General features: G+C 36.0%; 1 protein-coding gene across 5 annotated transcripts in view; it reads left to right on the top strand.

Moving 5' to 3' along the window:
* Positions 1-21,712, top strand: part of LOC150100871 (nuclear receptor coactivator 5-like) — a 201,805-nt gene that overhangs the window by 110,631 nt on the left and 69,462 nt on the right. For all 5 annotated transcript variants that reach the window (XM_090401698.1, XM_090401693.1, XM_090401695.1 and 2 more), the window contains 3 exons: positions 7,869-8,021; positions 12,867-13,100; positions 19,348-19,547. In XM_090401698.1, the coding sequence (XP_090257824.1) occupies positions 7,869-8,021; positions 12,867-13,100; positions 19,348-19,547 (587 nt within the window). The remainder of the gene's footprint in view (positions 1-7,868; positions 8,022-12,866; positions 13,101-19,347; positions 19,548-21,712) is intronic.

The raw sequence follows: 21,712 nt of genomic DNA, 5'->3' as shown, positions 1-21,712 counted from the left end.
ATTCTTTAATTGAATTCAAAATGGATCAGAAAAAAACAGTTTCTGTAAACTAGTAAATTTTTCATATTCATCATCTAGTATTAAAGAAATTTCCTTCTAGATAAATGAATATTATAGTGAAAATTAGATAGCAAAATTCCTCTTCTCCTTTTCTCTCAAACTTTTCTCTGTCCAGCCTATTAACTCTATAGAAATGCCATATTCACCCAACATTGGAGTACTACTCCCACGTGTGGAGTAGGTCACCAAAAAACCAGAATAATTTACATTATTAAATGCAAAACTTCCAGTAAATGTAAAACACAATTTATTGTGGATAGTGTGGCCTGTCTAGAAAAGGCTACCTTTGCTTTTGAACAAAATCTCCGATAGTTCAAAAGTGGATAATGGATGTCGGTTGAATGTTAAGAAATGTAAAATCCCAAATTGTCAATAGGAGTTGGAGTCAGTAGAAAATTGAGCATCATGAAATCTGGATTGTGTGCTGCACCCATGATTCATAAGCAAAATATATCATGGTGTTCAGTTGTGAATGTTACTGATTCTCAACATTTTTGTCACTCCCACATGACAGGGTTTTTCTCTGGACAGGGTTCTAAAGAAAAACTGTTGATGACTTTTGAAGAGCTGGAGGTTATAACTTGAGAATACTTCATGGGGAAGGCAGGACTTCAAGTATGTGGAATGAGAGGTTTAGTGAGTAAAAGTGAAAAACTTATTGTTGGTTTAGATGAATTGAGCATGATGAGTTACACTTTTTTCTGAACATCATCCATCAGATTATCTATAGAAGAGCTATAGTACAGAATTCGACGATTTATGAGATGTAGCTGGAGAGAGTTCATTGGTTAGGCAAACTGTCTTCTGGACAGCATCAGGAATTTTTAGAGTTTTTTTTTTTTGGCGACTCCCAATGTGGGAGTAGTACTCCAACGTTGAGTGAATATGGAATTTCTATAGAGTTAGTGGGCTGGACAGATGAAAAGTTTGAGAGAAAAGGAATGTCAGGTTTTGTGGATGCTACAATTGATGTGTTTATGTCAGATTAGAGTAAGTGTCCAAGAAGAGAAATGCGATTTTCACTGTTGAGCTAGCATTATCAAAGGTAAAGGAAAAACTTAGGGTGTTTATAAGAGAAAAGAAAATTGTTTGGAAGCATTGAAGGTGACTAGATTGTCATTTCTCCATCAATTGAAGAATGTCGTGATCGTTTAGGACACTGACTCCTTGAAGCTGAAGATGTTTGAACACTGCAAGATTTATTATATAAGTAGAAGAAATGGAAAGTATTACTATCAGTAATGCTCAATAGGATTTCAGGTAAGTGAGAGGCTATATGACAAAAAGGGATGGGTGAGGCAGAGCACTGACGAACAACTGCATTAATATGAAAATGTGAAGAGAGAACCAATCCATGCAGCTGGTTGACCATAGAGAAAACTGGCAATCCATTTACAAGGAGTGGAAGGCTGGCCATAAAATAGTAATTTGCTACCATGGCTGCATCAAATGCTTTAAGTGTCAGGTGCAAACAATACAGGTTTCTCCAGATCGTTCCATGACAAATGTCCAAATATGAATGATTTACACAGTGAGATCTGTTGTAGATCATGATTAGCATTGTGGTCACTCTTTTGACATCTCTCTTGCCATTGATGTTGACTTTCTTTAATACTGTAGATATCACTGAGGTGAGAGCAGCAGTCTGCTTAGTGAGTGCTTATCTTCATTTTTTTTGGGGGGGGGGGATCAACTGTATGCAAGCTTACTTCAATTCTGTGGGTATGGATGCTATGTAATCTGAAGAAAGCATACACAGAAAGCTTGGGATTGATTGATCAAATTACTGCCAAGGCAAATCAGTGATTGAAAATTGCATGCTTTTTTGACTTTCTATTTTACAAGGATAAAGAAACCATTAGTTGTAGGAAGTTTTTCACTTGGTTACAAATTAAAACCTGCCAAGAATTCTTGTTTAATCCTTTATCCAAGTGTAAGGAAACAAAGTTTAATTTAATTGAACTCAGATGTTTCCACTCAAAGGGCATAATGCTATTAAAACTACCACCCTATAACAAAGCTTTCATTGTACTTATTAATGCTGTATTGCAGGCCTCCTCTGAACTTTCATTATCTTTCCTCCAGAGATGTGGGGAAAAAAATCAAATGGAAAGAGAAAACATGAGTTGACATATTTTTCATATTCACTATACATGGTCATCACAGATTGCAAAGATTTTCAGAATTACAGTTAAAAAGAATCCGTACTTTTTTTTTTCATTCCCATGGTGCTACATTCTGACACAGTGTCTAGAATAATACAGCTTATACTGCATCTATTTCTTGAAATATGTTTCTTCTTTTAAGGCTACCTGTATAACCAACTGATTCTAACTCCCACCTTAGTCAATCTTTGGCATGACCAAGTAGGACATTCCCCTTCTGGAAAGTCAGGGTTTTTAACCCATCTCAAATTAGCCATAGAACTCACACCATTACAAATGATAATGCATATTATTAATGCAAATAATGTGTTAGGATTTAGGTCCATCAGATAGTGGCAATTGTTGGTCATTTCTCTCTCTTTTTCTCCTGTAAAAAAGCTTTGATTCAGTGATAGCATCAGGTGACTCTCAGTGAAAAAAGCTAAAGGATAAAGATTTACTGCCATCTGTCTTCAAAAAGTTAGTTAGGGATCAAGGAGCTCACCTACTTCCTTTGAGGAGTGAAAGGCACCATGGATTGATTTTTGTTCGCCCATATGCATATGGTTTCAAGTTAAATGATTTAGTTCACTGATTATATAATCAAGAAATGACTAATACCAAATGTGAGTGATTATTAAGTAATTAAATTGTTTTTATACATTCACCTGTTACACCTGCATAGTCTTTGAAGTGTCTGCTGAATGTACTAAATTAAAAATGTAATGATTTGGATTGGTCTCTCCTGTATGCAGGAGGCCTTTCAAATTATTATCATAACTTGTGCAATGGTATAAAACTCTGCAAGGTAAGGATGTTAGTAGTGCGTGGGAGATATTTATGGAGCATCTAGAGGAAGCAATATTAAATTGTATACCTAAGGTGAAGAGGGTTAATCAGGTAGCAGTTAATGGGTGAGTAATATCATTAAGCATGAGCTGCAGAAGAAGAAGAAAATCATGTGGAGGATATATAAGGAGAAAAGTGTCTAGCTGGCAGGCCAAAGGAAATTCCAAAGAGTTTTTTTTGTTATGTGACAAGTGAGAGGAAGAATGGCTATCGAAGATTAACCTTAATAATGAGTGATGATGGTCATGAAGTGACAGATGCAGATAAAATAGCTGAGTTACTAAATGACCACTTTGCAAAGGTATATCATCCAAGTGAGGTTACTGCTGTGGCATGTGACAGACTGATGTAGAAACAGAGGCAAATTAATTGGAGGTTATTAGAATATTACCAAATCTCAATGTTAATACAGTTGTGGGATTGGATGGGATATCAAGTCGTGTTTTGTGGGGAATGTGCAAGGGGACTGGCATTGCCTCTGACTAGGCTCTTTAAGTCTAAGCTCTGGTAGAGTTTGTAAAGGGGTGGAGAGACAGCAAAATGATTTCCCTGCATAAGGGAAGTTCTAAGACTGCAGTAGTAAATTATAGACCAATTGTTATCTCAGCAGTGGTAGTAAAAGTATGAAAAAATTGCTCAAAAAGAATTCCAGAATGGGTGGATAAGAGTATAATACTCAATACATGGTTTTGTTAAGGGTCGATCGTGCCTTAGTAATTTACTAACTTTTTATGATAGAATTACAGCTTAGTTGGATAAAGGAAATGGCTACACAATGATTCAGTTGTTTGCTGATGATACAAAATCAGGTAGAGTAATATTAATCAAGACGATGTGGAGAGCTTGCAGAATGGTTTAATAGGCTGTCAGTATGGACAAAAGATAATGGATGTGAGTTGAATGTTAAGAAATGTAAAATTATGCATTTTGGGATAAGTAGATTACAAGCTATGTACCACATTGATGGAACTGTACTCCAGGAGATTGATGAAGCTAGAGATTTAGGGATAGTTGTAGACAGACAGTTAATGTTTAGAGGACATAACTCTTAAAGTAGCCCATAAGATTACTTGGCTATTGAAGAACAAGTAGAGATAATGAAGTTATTTTTCTCTATAAGGCTTTGATATGTCCACATGTGGATTACTGTGCTCAGTCTGGTCTTGGATTTCTTGGAGATGAGGAAGCAGTGGAGAAGATTCAGAGGCGAACAAAGATGGTGAGTGGTCTGTGCAATGTTCCCTGTGAGAATAGATTGTTGTCTGAATTGCAAAAGTTGTTTGATAGAGAAACAAGAGGGGATATGATAAAAACATTTAAGTTGTTTAAAGGGTATTATTGGATAGATCCAAGGGAAATGTTCCAGCACTTGGCTAGAGGGACCAGAACAAGAGGTCATCCCTGGAAGTTGAATAAAGATGTGGTTAGTAGGGGAGCGAAGACTAGATTTTTTTTTTTTGCTTGGAGAGTTGTGAATGAGTGGAATTGGTTGCCAGAGTCAGTTGTGAGTGTTGTGTGTATTAATGGGTTCAAGGAGAGGTATGATAGATTGTGTGGATCTTTTGCAATCTCTATAGATGTGTCCATACAAAAATAACTTAAAGCAGTGTAAGTGTTTGATTTGATGTGTTATACCAGTTTCTAACAGTTTACTTAAACAGTAAAGAGCTACACACATAGCATCAACCTGTTGGAAGTTTTTTCCCACTTGGTTAGACTATAATAAATTTAGTTTAATCCTTTATCCAAGTGTAAGCAAACAAAGATTGCACCTGAAGTATCTTCAGGACTGAGGCAACTCGTGGTAAAGGTGGACCAAGCTCTCATCACTCCTTGTCTTAAAGCATTATGGGAGATATTATCCTTGGAGGCAGATCCAGAATTACATCTCCTTGCGGACATGTAATTCTGGATCTGTCTCCCACTGACGAGACCTGAATAAAGGTCAAAACCAGTCTGGGTACTGGCCCTTCCCTTTATGCATAGTATTATACATGTTCACCTTTCAATTTTTTAGCAAATATTTTTAGGGAATTTTTCTGCGATGAATTTTCCTTACTTTTTGTATTTTGTATGATGACACAACAGCCATGAGCCTCTTTTACAGGAAGGTACAACACCATCTCAATCCCCTCTATTTTTATCCAGGCTCAGAACCGCCATAGCGGACAGATCAGACCTGTGGCTGGAGGGACGTCCTAAGTATTCCTGACTGTAATTCGTGTGTGTTCACTGAGCCGGTTTGCCTGTTATGGAGGATGAAAAACCTGAGTTTCCAGGTGAAAACCCCCTATCTCAATACGAGGGTCAGCTAACTCACCTTTCATCAAAAGAGACCAGATAAAGGTTCCTCACATCATGTAATGGGAATCGAACCCAGGTCTTTCTATCCAAAGGGCTTCGTCTATACCGACTGAGCTATGTAGGCTCTTTTCCTTGCTATGAATTGTCTGTGAACTCTTATAATAAGGCAGTTAATCTTACCTACGTTGTGTGTGTGTCCTGGCTGGTTTGCATGTTTTATAGGATCTCCCAATTCTGTATGAGGCTAGCTAGGTCACCTTTCATTGAAAGTCCTGTTTAAAGTTTTTTTACATCCTAGAGTATTGAAACCCAGGTCTTTCCAACTAAAGGGCTTCATCGATACAAAACTATGTAGGCTCTCTTCATATGATAGCTTATTAAAAAAAATTATTTCGGATAATGTTTTCTATATATTGTGCCTGTTTTCCTTAACTGGTCAAAATCTTGTATTTTCTTGCAACAGACCCAATGTAGCAAGAACACACTGTATATTGTCTGCAGAAATTAATAGATTGTTTTTGGCTTAATCAGAGAAGCAAAAAAAAAAAAAAAAAAAAAAAAAAAAAAAAAAAAAGGCAATCAATCACCGCAGTTAATCCACTAATTGAACTCAAAGTGACTGCCTTTTCCATATCTGTTGCTATCGTATGACATTTGTGCTAGATAGATTGTTAATAATTTTTATAGTGTTATTTTAATATCGGATCCATACACATGTATTTTAATATTGGTCTTCTCCAGATTGCCTCAATTACATGATTCTTTCTCTCTCTCTCTCTCACACATGCACACACACTTCTTTTCATATTTCATATGCTACATTCATTGTTATAAGTTCTGCAACACCAGTGTATCTAATATTAAAGTAATCATAATAATAGCATGATCAAACAGATGATTGTGTAGCCTTGTTTCTGCATAATCATTTCTAACATTTCTAGTTCTCTAATGCTAGACTTTAAAAAACATATGTTAATTTCTAGTTGCTTCACTTTCCTTAAAACACTAACAGCTAAACCAGGACAGGCTTAAAAGCCAGTCTTGGGGTAGTTGATTTTTGGTGTAGGCAAATAGTTTTTTTCCTCTCTCTCTTGGAAATGGGGAGTTTTGACACCTTGCAACATAGAAAAATCAACTATAGAACTTGCACCAAATTGAAACACTATCAACATATTGAGAATTCAGACAGTAATACTATTTACAATTTAGAAACACACGATGGCAGCAGTCTATCATCCTGAAGTTTACTTATGGCCAATGCCCTAAGTAAAGCATTAGTCTTACACTAAAAGATGAAATTCATCTTCCACTTACTAGTTTCCAAAAGTTTATTAGGACTAAAACAGTTCTGCCTACTTTGTGAAATAAAAGTTTTCAGAGGATTTATTTTTATGTATATATAACAAGTTCAGCTGTTGCTCATCAGTTAGAAAACCAAGATTTTATAAGATGTTTAGAAAAATCAAGTTTTGCCAGGCATGCAGTAGCATTTTTTCAATCACAGAATTCATTATAACTAAATGAAAATATTTCATAAAAGCCACTTTCTATGAAAAAAGACAGTACAAAGAGACATGAAGCTCCATTTCATTTACTGAACCTGTATATACGGTCACTTCTTAAACTGTCCCAGGCCACACACCAACATTTTGTGTTATTTATTTTATATATGTATTGCCCTTATTCCAGTTAGACTAATAGTAGTTCTGTTCTAAACTAAACTGCCAAAAAGGTTTGCTGGAAATTACAAATTATTGACACAAATCATACCTTTTAATTCGTGTATCATGTCTTTATGATATTTATCTGCTTGCTTTCAAATTTAAAATGCATTAAATATAGCTTATAATGAATAGTTGTCCCATGTTTCTTTCTAAAATTTAATTTTCTTAGCTATTTGCCCTTATGTCATTCATTTAAAAATAAAAACTGGAACACTGTTTTCAAGCGGATTAGAAGGTATAATGAAAAAAATGGTGAAATATCACTTGAAGGATTAGTGGTAGACAGAAGATAGCACATTATTATGGGGAGGCTTAGTTTGGTTGAAATTGCAGCTTTCTCAACTCAGGTTATGAAGCTGCATGGATAGAATTTTGAAGGTGATACATGGAATGGGGAAAACTGATAGAAAGAGGGAGTGGTGGAGTAAATGCCTGCAGAGAAGCACAAGGCAGGAATGATCTGATTTTAGTTGGGCTGACAAAGAATAAAAATATGCATATCAAGGATGAAAGAAGGAATGCGTAGCTGTGCATTCTTTTTTTGTTTCATCTGTTCGGTCATTCAGTTTTTTTTTCTTTCCTCATTAGTCCTAGTCCAAATGCTTCATTGATTTTTTTCAACTACTTTTTCACACATGCATACAAAGAATTATTTCCCTACTGTCCACTCTAATGGTAAGTTGTATTCCAGTGTTTCATTGTCAAATTAATATTTAAGGCATGGTACAACTGCAATTTGAATGTTAAAACAGTATTTTAATATCTTACTATTATGTCCAAAATTTAGATTTATGAATAGGAGAGAAGATCGTGGAAGAGATGATTCCTTTAGGCCCCCCTTTTTTGACGACTCATTTCGAGATAACCCACGGGGTAGATTTGATGGTGATGGCCCTTTCAATTCACGTTTTGATTCTCAAGATGAACCATTCCGTTTTCAGTAAGTTTTAAATTTAGATAGTCAGTTTAGGCATATAAAATTGTAATTATAACTACCCTTTGTTTATTTATTTATTTATTTTTTCTATATTTGAAAAGTTTTTTACCTTGGGTATAATATATGTTAAAGATACCGAGTAATTTTATAACGTTGTTTTTAATTCTTTTTCCCAAGTAAGCAAACAGACAAGTAAGTCAAGTTTGTGCCTGAACGTGGTTCAAGACTTATGGTGGTGCAACACCAAGGCAACTCGTGGTAAAGATGGATTAAGTTCTGATCACTTTCCTTAGTATTTCCCATAAATGTAAAACACATCTCCTAGGAGATGTATGATGTTATACATTATGGGTGGGGATCACTACCCAGACCGGTTTCAACCTTTATTGAGGTCTCATTAAGTCTTGAACCACGTTCAGGCACACTTACTTGTCTGTTTGGTTACTTGGGAAAAAGGATTAAAACCAAGATTAAAAAATTACTTGGTATCTTTAACATATTATACCAAAGGTAAAAAACTTTTCACATCTTTCTGTCATCCGTAGATTCTTAATTAAGGTCAAAGCACCTTGTGGCAACTTGCATAGGTAAAATTGATAAGCTCTGTATTACTTAAACCTTGGCATTTTAGGGTCTGCCTACTCACTGATGAGTAGGCAGACCCTGAAATCCTTATCCTTATGGGAAATACTAAGAAAGGTGATCAGAACTTAATCCATCTTTACCACAAGTTGCCTTGGTGTTGCACCACCACCACCATAAGTCTTGAACCACGTTCAGGCGCAAACTTGACTGACTTGTCTGTTTGCTTACTAGGGAAAAAGGATTAAAACCAAGGTTATAAAATTACTTGGCATCTTTAATAACAAATGTTATATTTGTTTTTGTTGTAGGTTTTTAGCAATGGACATGTATCAGCAAAGGTAGTCATGGAGTCGCATCGGGAAAAAAAAAAAAAAGATGTTTGTAAAGAACATTATATGGCTGCCAAAGAACTTTTTTAGGGGCTTGAGTATTCAAAGTACAATAATAGCTCACATTATGCAAGTAATTCATCCACTGCTAATGTTGCATGACATGAGAGACCATATTTTTGAGATGAATGAAAATTGAAACAAAAAATATAATCAATGTTTAGGTGCTGGATGCTATTCATAGCTTATTTTAACAGTATTGCAACACCAACTGAACTAAATTATAAAAGTGTTTATTAACTGATTTATATTTTGCTGGATTTTAAACCCAGATCACAAAACATGCTATGGTTTACATGTGACAATGAGTAAGTGAAACATTTCAAATTGTAACAGTCAAAAGAATTCTAATACGTGAGGACTTTAGCAGTTTATTGTAATTCAGTAGAGGACAGGCTAAGAAAAAAGATTAGTTAACAACGTAGATGTAATTTACCTGTATAGAGTGCAACAACATGTAGCTTGGTTCTTATACACATGTATCCTTCTGATGATGACCTCAATACAGGGGTCGAAACGTCAAGTTATTATTTTATTATTAATCAGTAAAATAATCTTTTCAACATGTGTGTTTTGTGTCCCTAAATTCATCAATATGAGTAACAGACAAAAGATCTGAAGTCCTAATTGGATGCCCTCAAATGTTTTAAAAAAGAAGTACTACAGTTGTGTAGGAGTTGATAAACAGTCTCCCGAAGTTTTGGCAAATTAATGCAACCATGCTTGTTCAGGTTTGGAGAATGCTTCATAGCTATTGCTGACTCTAAAAATAATTTTTCTGACCTCTAATGACTTCATAGAGAAAAGATTTGACTTATACATGTAATAATATAAAAAATAAAAAAAAAATTATTTTATTAGAATTCATATTGTGGATTCGCTAAATTGGAAGAAAATGAACCTGACCCACTACATAATAGTTCATTAAAATCTGAAGATAAGTAACATTGAAAATCTTGAATCAAGGCTGAAATTAACACTATAATGCTTCCCCATCCCATCTATTTTCCTTTTACCCTCTTTTACCTTGCAGTGTCGAGGGTTTATTAATCGTCTGACCTCAAAACCGTTCTCAGGATAAGGTGGTCAGCCCTACGCCCTGGTGTATTCTATGTCTGTAGTGTTGAGTTCTCAAGGCCGGTTTGCCTGCTTTGCAGGATGAAAAACCCCAGAATAAACTGGGGGGGGAACCCTACTGTCCATGCCCAAGGTTGACTAACTTCGCTATGGCTGAGGAAGATCCTTCAGCTCCTCACGTCACCGACAGGAATCAAACCTCGGACACTCCTTCCCCAGGCATATGGTTGCAAAGCGCACAGCCACTAGGCCAACCGCACGGACCTATAATGCTTCTATGTAAAGAAATTTCCATGTGTATAGAAGTGTCACCTGTCAGCCGAAATGGATATTTTAAATAAAAAAAAATAGAGTGAGTTGAATATGTGTGACTTGAGGTATTACTATATATTGTTAATGTGGTAGTGGAAAGGCTGGGATACTAGAAAATTGGTATCAATTTTATACAAAATAATACAACTACTACTATGTATGAGAGAGGAATGGGCCAAAGAAGCCAGTCCGGAAAGCAAGTGTAAATCATCTCCTGTACCAAAACAGAACAAGGCTTTCCAAGTCAAGCATGAAACTTGACAACCATCTTCTGTAATAGGGATGTCCAATTACTTAGTTTTTTTTTTTTTTTTAATCCACATGAGAATAATAAGGATAAATATTCAAAAATACAAAGAAAAATAATTAACTTATAAAGTCACAAACATTAAACAATATGACACCTCTGACATGTAACTTGGAATTAGTTTCAGATTGTACCATGCAAGGGGGGGGGAGATTAGAGAATCGTGTAAAACTGGCATGTACGTGAAAGCATCTGGAGTTGTTTATTTGCTCACCATTCATAAAATTGTGTATCTTTGAATGATCAGATAATTAAAATTCTTCTAATGAAGTTAACTACTAATGAGGAATTAAAAGAAGATATGCAGAACTAGTTTAAGTCATGAACATGCTTTCCCCCACCCCTAAAATGTCTAAAGAATTAAAAAGGGAAGATAGTTAATTAGGCAGTTTGAGTTTCTATGTTTTAGCTTTACAAATACAAATATTCACTTGATTACCTAAGTATGCTCATTAATTTCTAATTCATTCTAACTTTCTTATAGTAATCTGTATATCCTATTATTAAGTACATTTTGCCAAAATGCTTAGTTGGTATACACTCGATTCCATAAATTAAGTAACAAAGAGAAAAATCGCTAACTCAAAAACTTTGATTTTATGCAATTCAGTAAAAAGAAATATGGTATGAAATGTGAAAGAAAAACACTTACAAAAATTGTAAATGAATAGTTTCATTCAGTAACAAATGGATACATGAAGACAATGGTCAAAAACAAGAGAACAAAATGAGATTCTCAAAGTATCTCAATGAGGAACATGGTCACTGCCCACATCAATATTAATGTTTCATTAGGAAACACCATTATAAGCACTAGGAAACAATGTTTCCTAGTGTTTATAATGGTGTTCTTAAGCTCAAGTTGGTAACAACAATTGCTCCTGCAGAGCTCTCTTAAGTCTGTCAAGATTTTTGGTGAAGGGGGTTGAGAACAGCAACACATCTATGTAGAGAATCCCAGGCATGCTCAATAGAATTAAGGTCAGGAGACCTGGCTGGCCTGTCCATGTGTACGATAATATCTTCTTGAAGATATTGGTCCAAGATATTTGCTTGATGTATTATCGATGTATGTCTTGTAAAATAAATGTCTTCCCTGTTTCACCTGTATACAGATGAACATAGGGATCCAGGACCTCATCTCTGTAAGTTGCAGCATTACGGTTCTGATAGTAAGCACATACTGGTTGAAGCATCTACCCAACAAAATGCCTTTCCAAACCATCACACTACTTCCACCATAAGTGTCTCTTTCATGGATATTATAGGAATGGTAATGTGTCCCTAGTTCTTTCCGGCTCAGAGCATGTCTGATATCACTTTGTACAGCAAATGAGGACGTGTCTATAAACCATACCAGTTCCCATTTGTCTTGGGCCTGGCTAACATAAGAATAGGGGCATGTAGACTACTCATTGTCTAGCATACAGATCACCTTCGCAAAGTCTTCTGCACACAGCAGAATCAGATACCAATGTTCCTGTAACTGACAGGGTCAGATCACAGCTGATTTTGACAAAGCACTCTTGTTTTTTCGAGCAAATAAATGACAGACATCACCACTGCAGTGGGTGATGTCTGTCACCCACTGCAGTTGCAGCCAGTGGCCTTCCTTCATTGTATCTCTAGGATGCTGTTTGTGACTGTTGGGATTTTTTTTTCACAGTCTGTGACCCATGAACAAGTCACAATCTGTATACCTCTGCCTGACTTTTGCTAGTGTCTAGTCTTATGGTGGGTTGCCACCTGAATTCGTTGGTTAAATGATGACTTGCATCAATATCCAAGAATTTTCCTATTGAGAAATATCTTGTTTTCACTCCAGACACAAAACAGAAAACCACTCCACGCTTTCAATGCCGTGGCTCATTTGTGCGTATCACTGACAGTGCCGCTCATTTGTGTATGATAACCAAACTCAGCGTCACATTGTTATATAATGTACCCTGACTCAGATTTTTTTAACCCCCCCCCCCTCATTATTTCGATGTTTCTCTTTATTCCTTAATTTATAGAAGTCATTAATTTTTAGTCAAATTATATTAAGCTCTCCATGTTTATGCTTTAGATTCTTTATAAAAAAAAAAAAAAAAAAAAAAGATGTAAGATAATTATTTTTTTAGTTAATTCTGCTTCTTTAACATCAGTATGCAATAACATTGATAAATTTTATTTCAGCCAAGATAACTTTGGTGGCAGTGGTGGGCCTGGTGGAGCTGCCGGTCCTGGTCCTGGTCCCGGTCCCGGTGGTATTGGTGGGCCTGCGGGTATTGGTGGCCCTGTTAGTGGACCTCCTGGAGTTGGTGCTCCAGGTGGTGGAACTGGTACTGGTCCGTTTAAAGATTTCCTGAGAAATGATTCTGGAGCAACTCCTAACGAATGTGAAATCATTGTGGTGAATAAACAGCAAAGGTAAAGTTTTTATTTTAAGTTAGATTTTATTTATATGCTAATCGTGGTTGTGAAGGCTCCACATTTATAAAGTTTTGGGTGTATTTTTCAAATTGTAGTTTGAGAGAAACAACATTTATATTGTTTATCTGTCTGTATTTATATAAAAACTGGCTAGACAGAATTTAATGAAAATTGCAAAACTACCTACTAAAATTAGTTGTCTCCATTTCATCATTTAAATTGGACTAGAATTAGGCAAAAATTTTGAAATACGTGTTATGAAAGTAAATAAACTATCTATAGTAAATAACTAATAATAGATATCTAGTAACTATAAATCAAAAATGTCTCTAGGTGCATTGGCTATGATAACAAATGTCACTATACAAATATGCTATTTCAAAATACTGTTGTGATTCTAGGTTTGTTTTTATATAAAATAATCTATATATGCTTTAGACAGCAGTATTTTGTTACTTTGTCAGTGGGTGTTATCTTTCTTGATGATTGCCATTTACAAGTATTAATCACATTGACCACTTTATCCATGGTGTAGACACTAAGCCAATCTTGTAAATACATTCAAATAAAATTTATTTGTATAGTTTGAGTTATGCTTGAAGTAGGTTCTTATTTATTAAATTTTATTTTATTTTTTTAAATTAATTTGATGAATGGTATGAGAGCCTCCATAGCTCAGTCAGTATAGACGAAACCTTTCGTAGGAAAGACCTCAGCTTGAATCTCATCTAGAACACAAAGAACCTTTATATCAGGAGTTTTTCAACTAAAGGTGTTAGCTGGTCTGGTACAGCTTTTTTTGTTGGGGGGGGGGTTTACTCTATCATATCACTACTCTTATCATAAGCAGTACCAGGTTTCTAAGAAGTTTACTTGGCATTGATAGCCCATTGAGCCCAATGCAAAAGGAAAGGTGGGGGTGGGGTGAAAGGTATGGAAGGCATACACCATTGGCTTTCATTTCTTCTTCTAAGTGCAAAGTATTGGGGATTTGGCAGGTTTAGTACGATTATAAGAATAACTTCTTAAATATCATTCAGCCAGGCTGACTGACCATAGTCATGGTTGCAGATGTATGACTTGTGTTCCTCCAGGCAGGTGATTGCTGATCCACCTGTCTGTCCAAAGCATAGCAGCTTACAGGAACAGGGTACTTTATAAACTCCAGACACTGAGAGAGGAGGAAGCTGATCTTTTATAGAACGGATAAGAGTTTGCAGTGGGGCTTAAATGCCGTGATCTGAAGAGAAGAATGGGGAAGGAACTGATTATTTTTTTAATACTGTGGTCACTGTAGCCATTGGAGAGGAAAATGTTGTGTATATGGTCAAGCTCAGTTGTAAGGGTGTTTCCACTGGAACAAAGTATAATAAATTTAGTTTAGTCCTTTTTCCAAGTGTAAGCAAACAAAGCTTGCTCCTGAAGTATCTTCAGGACTGAATCAACTCGTAGTAAAGGTGGACCAAGCTCTCATCACTCCTTATCATCTCCCATAATGCAAAGCACATTTCCTTGCAGACATGCATTAATGGAAGGGCCACTACCCAGACCGGTTTCGACCTTTATTGAGGTCTCGTCAGTGGGAGCCCGACCCAGAAGTGGTGATACTAAGGTAGAAGCAATGGAGATGTCATATTTACCTATTTGAGTTGCCAAAAGGTGTACCACCTTATTATTAAATTACTCTGAATTTAGAGAAAGATGTTGGAAGTTTATTTTCCACTTGGTTAGACTATAATACATTTAGTTTAATCCTTTATCCAAGTGTAAGCAAACTTTGTTTGCTTACAGAAACAAACAAAATAAACTTTCAACACTGGAACAAAGATTGTGAACCCTCTTGGTTAGAGTTTTAATAATGCCATATTTTTGAATGTGGTCGTGGTGGGAGAGTTTGTAAATGTGTGCGTAGGTTTTTTTATATACAGTGAAGGAATGTGTACCATTAGGAAGCCGTGTAACTAAGGTGTCTAGGAAGGGTAAACAATTGTTCTTTTCCTTTTCCATCGTAAACTGGATTCTTGGATGTAGGCTGTTGAGGTGACTGAGGAAGGAGTCTAATGTGTCTGAGCCATGAGGCCAAATAGAAAATATACAGGCATATCAGCAACCATCTGCCTGGAGGGACACAAGTCATGCATCTGTAATCGCGACTGTGGTCAGTCAGGCCTGGCCAACCATGTCTTGGATACAACCCTCAGGATCTCATGGGAAAAAACCACCATGCTCCACCACAGCAAATTCAAAAAAGAGAGACTATTTTTAGAATCAGCAACATCCCTCAGAAATCAACCAAATCTTAATAAGTACGGTTGCATTAAGCTTCCTAAGATTTTGGGAAACACTTATCATCAGAGATTCCACCTTACATTCCAGGCCACCTACAACCGCCCTTAGAGGGCACTCCATCTAGATAGGACTTTAGAGTCACCCACGTGGTTGGGCTTCGTATTGTGTGGTATTTGTGTATATGTTATGTAATCCCTAAAAATGTTTCAGTGACTGAGATGAACTATAGGAAGTATTAAATTGTTTTAATCCTTTCTGAGTGCTGTATATGATCCATTAAGCCTCCAACATGAAAACCACTCATCATAAAACAAAACTTCCTCTGAAATTCCACATAAGTACATTTTCTAATGATTGAATTTGACCTGCTTAAAAAAAAACAAAAAAACTACAGATTGTTCTGATAGTTATTTAAACAATAAAATATGGAAATTAGAGCTTCCATGGCTCAAGTATAGATGATGATGATGCCCTCTAGTCGGAAAAACAATAATAGCATAACTGCAGATAGGATTTACCGCTCTATCATATGCATTAATGGGTTTCTAAGATGATGATTTTCTTGGCTTTGACAGGCTATTCAAACAAGAACAGAAAGATGTGATGAGAGTATAGAATCATCTGGGATAATTTCTTCCACCAAAGTTGATACTTTCTCTGATACTTGGGTTGTATTTAGCTGTTTTTGATCCAGTGCCATTCTAAGGATTCCGAAATTCTTCTCTTGGTTATGTCATAGCAATGGTATAATAGCTCAGACTTATCCCATAACACTTGATGTCTCATTGCCAAAACATTCTCCAAGTCATTTGAGAAGAGTACATGTATGACAAAGCTGGGGGCACATCTTTGGCATTCAGCGTCTCATGTGTTCTTCAGTGTGTTGTTCAATAGATTTTTCTGTCTGTCTGTGTATAGTAAGATGACCTGCATTCACACCATAGCCTATACAGTAAACACCAGGATATTTTAGTAGATCAAGTCGTGGTTTTGTAGATCAGAGTAGTGATCCCATCCCTATGATAAAGGGAGCGAATAATGTTTTAATTATATGTTCTCTAAGTATTTCTGCAAGTTTTATGGAAAGAAAACTAATATATGGAAGAGTGAATGGAGCTTTTGCTTTCTTCATGATTAGAAATATATCTAATCCCATGTTGGTTAAGCAAACTTGAGAAAATGCATTTTTAAAATATTGGAGCTCTTTAGCTAGACTATCCTTGTCAGTAATGGCCCTTACTCCTAGTGTTGAAATAATGCCCAATTTTTGAGGTCTGTAATGATGTGAAGAGGTATGTACATATCTGTCAGTATGTGTATGTTTTTGAAATATAGACACTTTTAATTTACCAAATTCCTGAGTTACTTAAAGATCCAGAAATGGGAGAACACCATTACATTCTAACTCATACTTCTAATTTTTTAGAAAATGACAATGTAAACTAAATTATTAATTATAAATACTTTAATTAATAACTACTTATATTTTGGCAATGTTACATTGCCATCTTCAAGGATCACAAAATAATGATATGTGCATGCAGGCACTCATACTAAGCAAATGAGGCTGAAGAAAGGCAAGTGAAGTCATTCCTAGAATCCTAAAGGTGCCTTTTAGCAGGCTAAGTTGGGTTGACGATCTTAGAATGTAAGCTTCCCAAATTTGGAACAGTCTCTTGCACCCAAATTTGTTGAGGTTTGGGAAGTTTTTCAGAGCTGAGGCTGATTCAAGGAATAATCTTTCTTACTTGTACTTGCTGCAATGTCAGGACTTCCACTCAGTCAATACAGCCACTCAGCAAGTCCTGAGTGGCTATATTGGTGGAACCAGATGTAGTCCTTGTGTTCAGATATCCTGATATTGGCTTTCCTGTCTGTATAGCCATAGTAGGATGGTTTGCAGCTTCAAGGATCCTGGTATACTCCAGGTAGGTGTTGGGGAAGTAGCTGGTCTTTGGTGGAGGGATAAGCAATGCCAAGTTCTTATGTGGTTTGTAACTAGTTGTGTAGGTCATATTTTCTTAGGATTTTTGTTAGTTTTTTGGATGTATGCTGGATATGGAATGCCGATAGATTTAGAGTAATCTCTGTTATGAAGTGATTTGTGGTTAATTAGTTTTAATATTTTTTGGGGGGGGGGGGGGGGGTTTGTAGCCATTGGCTAAGAAGGTGTTAAGGATATGGTTAAGTTCAGTAGTTAGGGCATTGTTATCTGAACAGATTAATTTAGCTTTGTTATATAGGGTTTTTATAATCCCATATTGTTGTGGGGGGGGGTGATTGCTGGTGAATGTATCTACCTCTATGTGTATGTTTTCTATAAACAGAGAAAGCCAGGAATCTATCAGGCTGGCATGTAATCAGTGTCTAGGAAACAGAGACTGTCGTTGTGTTCATTTTCCAAGGTCAACTGGATCTTGGGGTGTTGATTGTTTCAGTGTGTTGAATTGTGGAGTGAATCCAGACCATGCAGCTAAATGACGAACACATTATCCACATAGCGTAGCTAAACAGTTGGGTTATGTGAGGCAAAGTTTAAGGCTTTTTCTTCAAATGTCTCCATAAAGAAGTTGGCCAGGGTTTGGAGAACCGATGGCTGTCCCCTCTATCTGTTTGTAGAATTTTCCTTGCAAACGAAATAGCCTGAGTTCATGGTGAACTGAAATAGGGCTGAGATATCAGGAGGAAATTTGGCTTGAATGGGGTCTAAGGTATCTTTGAGTGGGACATTGGTGAATAAGGAGGAGACAACTGACCATTATGTTAGTATGTTAAAGTGAGAGATTTTCTATCCTGTGTTTAAAGTGGGCTGAGTTTTGTTTGTGTGTGAAGGCGTGTTACCAGTATATTGTGTGAGCAGTTTGGCTAATTTATATGTGGGAGAATCAGTTCTATCCATAATGGGATGTAGTGGTATATTTTGCTTATGGATTTTTGGTAGTCCATATTTCTGGGTGGAGGAAGGTTAGTGTTAAAGGGTTTTAGTCTGTCAATCACTTTCACAGACCTTCTTAGGGAGCCTATGGAGTGTCCTGATTTGGGAGCTGGTGGGATCATTCACACCTTCACATACAAAAAACTCAGCCAATTTTGGTCAGACTGAAAAATCCATTGAATTATGTCTGGAAGCACATGTGAGAGATATCACATATGGCAAAAATAGAAATAGTGCATTGTCTAATCATGTCCTTAATTCTGTTCACCCTAATGATGAAAAATTCTATCAGTTATTTAGTTATCTGGATCAACTCAGAAAAGATCTTTAGATGCCATGATGAACTAGAAAGAAAAATTATGGAATCTAAGGAAATTGTCCTCAATCCATCGCATCCTAACACTAACCTCAGCTATAATCTCTCTCTGGTTGTCACTGTGCTGCTATCCAACTTTGGCATTCACGATACCATGACCGTGTGTGTCCAATAATACACTAGTATCCAGAACTCCTTCAAATGTCAGTAATACATTGGCAATTTAATTTATAGCTTTTCTCTTGCGTTGTTTTTTTGTATTTCTCTTTTCATGTTGTGTACCCTACGAAGTCTTCTAAGAAGATGAAACTAGTTGTGTGTTTTAATTAAATAAATAATAGTGTTTCTGTTTTTTATTTCTCTACTTCCAGTCATTTTATCTACTTTAAATACACGTACAAGTATCCCACATCATATTTTCTTCACACCGATATAGCAAATTGTAACTGCTCTGTTTTGGGAAAATTATTTACTGTTTGTTATTGCAGTTGACTCCTGAAGGAATAGTTTACTACAGTGAATCTTCTTTGGAATAGTATTGTGCTCATGGGGCTTTAAGCCTAGCCTTTCCATTAGTTTTATAGCGAGTTTGTTTTATATATAGCAGACACTTCAGTTATATGGTGCTTGCTATAGCAAATTGTATAAATACAGTTATGAGAAAAACAAAAATGAAATTTGACACCGAGATATTTATATTTCAGATTATATGCAGAATCTGTAGAGCAGAGATTGAAAAACTTGGGTCTTCTTGTTGATCTCTTGTTTTTAAAAGATGAAGCACTTTTAATCCAGACAATAGATGATATTGCACGTCGTGGTAGTCTGTATGCTGTTGTAATTACTCAGCAGCATGAAGCACATGGCTCGCTTACCTTTAACATTTTATATGGAAATCCTCAAGGTAAGTTTACAATGAAGCAGTTTCTCATCAATATACTTTAAGTATATGAAATGTTTCTAAGAGTAGTTACATGATTCGAAATTATTTTTTCCATGACCTGTAATTTAAAATTAAGGCTGCATGCATAAGCAATTATCTAGATTTACATTTCTTTATGAAATTATCTTATATAATCAACCCCATACACGAAAGGTTGCAAAGACCTATACCACAGCTCTGTGTGTGTGGCACGGTGGGGGGCTAATAAGAAAGAAGGAATCTGTAGACATTCTTGAATAGTTGTAATCTTTGGGCAATTGTAATTGATGGCAAAGGAACTAGAGGAAGAAAAAGAATATCATGGTTTGACAACATCAAGACGTGGACAGGAAAGAGCAGCACACAACTGCTCCGATCAATGCAAGAACGCAGTTTGTTCGCCAAGATGGTCGCTGACCTTCGATTGAAGATATCACCATAAGAAGAACCTTTGCGGAATACAAAGTGAGAGAGAGTTTTGGTCTTGGACCACTTGCATCATGCTGATTTTTTTGCTATGCTTATTGGGGAACTATGTCAGAAATTTGGATGAGTGAGGGGTGAAGGCATTCATTTCACTAAGAATTATTTTTATTATTCAGGTAGAGTAGGTGTTTGGATCTGGAAAATGGAAACAGTGGTAGGACCGGTAGAATAGCATGCTATCAATCGTTGCCAGAAGATATGAGACTGATAATGGTTGGACGAAGTTTGTTTCATAGGTGAAGGAAACTTGCAAAACTTGAGTTAGCAAGAGGAGAACTGGCATCTGCACTATATCTGAAAGGAGAATTATTAAGAATAGGTTTAAAGTGTTGGTGGAATGGTGAGTAAATGAATTGTGTTAGGTTGTTGCTAATTGGATATTCCTCAGCATCACTGTCCATTTGATGATCTGTGTAATTAAACCAGTCTGGGTTTGGATGTTGAAGCCCTTGTGGAAAATGATCTCAGTATTTGGATGTTTTGACACCAGCTTATTCACAGAGGTGAGTGTTATAAGAGTTTGGAGAGCAATAGAGGCAGATCTCATCACATAAATGCAACACAATTTGATGTAGCGATTTTGAACCAGCAAACGGAGGGGAATTAAAGGGCCTCACATTCTCTGACATAGGATGTCAGTTTTGATGAATGCTTGTGCTATCATCAGAACCACCAAGCCATGTCAGTAAAGAAATCTCTTTCTCCCCCTCCTTGCGTAGTTAAAAGATATAGTTTGGACAGTAGTTGTTGAGCTAACCAGGTGAAGTTCCATTTAGAAATAATAGATCTGGTTTTGGATGGCTGTAAGTATACTTGTTGGTGAAGTTGATATTGATTTTTTTTTTTTTTTTTTTGGTAAGAATTTTTAATGCTTGTTGGTTTTTATTGTTTATTGTGGAAGAATTTTTTTATTCGTTAATAAAATTTTTATCTTTTGGTGTTAGTATGGAGGAGAAGCTAAATGAAGAGTAGAGGCATGCAGTGGGAGGTGAAAGACTTGCAGATTTGCTGCTTGCACATAAAGAACTAGGCTCTCCTGTACACATGTGGCCTTGGCAGTCCTCTGTTGGATTCTGAATGAAGAGAAATATAGATTACTAATATTCCTTTCAGAATCCAACATAATCCCCCATACCAAAGGCTATACTTGTAAATATTATTTGATATTAATCTCTTGTTATAAATTATTATTCATGTAACTGCCTTGAATTTATTTATTAAGTTTTATTAATTAATCTAAAATATGTGTTAGCAATAATAGAACTCTGTATTGAAATATCACTCTGTTTATTTTGATTATTCCTAATTTGATATTATGAGAAACTGTAAATATAAATTTAATATGCCTTATGTGAAATATAATATTTTAGTTTTTATTTATTATTACCAGTGTGTAAAGGTATAATGTTATGCAATACTTCTGTTTTTATTTTTTGTTTGTTACTATGGAGACAGGCGTGAAATAGCTGGCGCGTGCGTGAATGGCAAGATATTGTATTGAACTGAGAGAAGGAATTTGACATAAACAAGAGCATGAGAAACATTTTGGCGGGAAAATAGAAGGGAGATATATAAGCTAAGAACGGAGAAAACCGGGGCTCTTTTCTTTATCAGGACGGACCACTCAGGGATAGGAGAGCATTTTAGTATAGCACAGGCAG

Source organism: Typopeltis vanoorti, chromosome 12 (assembly GCF_054136105.1).
Source record: "Typopeltis vanoorti isolate ZY-2024b chromosome 12, IOZ_Tvanoo_1.0, whole genome shotgun sequence".
Classification (NCBI taxonomy): Eukaryota; Metazoa; Arthropoda; class Arachnida; order Uropygi; family Thelyphonidae; genus Typopeltis; species Typopeltis vanoorti.
The sequence above is the reverse complement of the archived record's forward strand: the minus strand, read 5'-3'. Positions and strand labels throughout refer to the sequence as shown.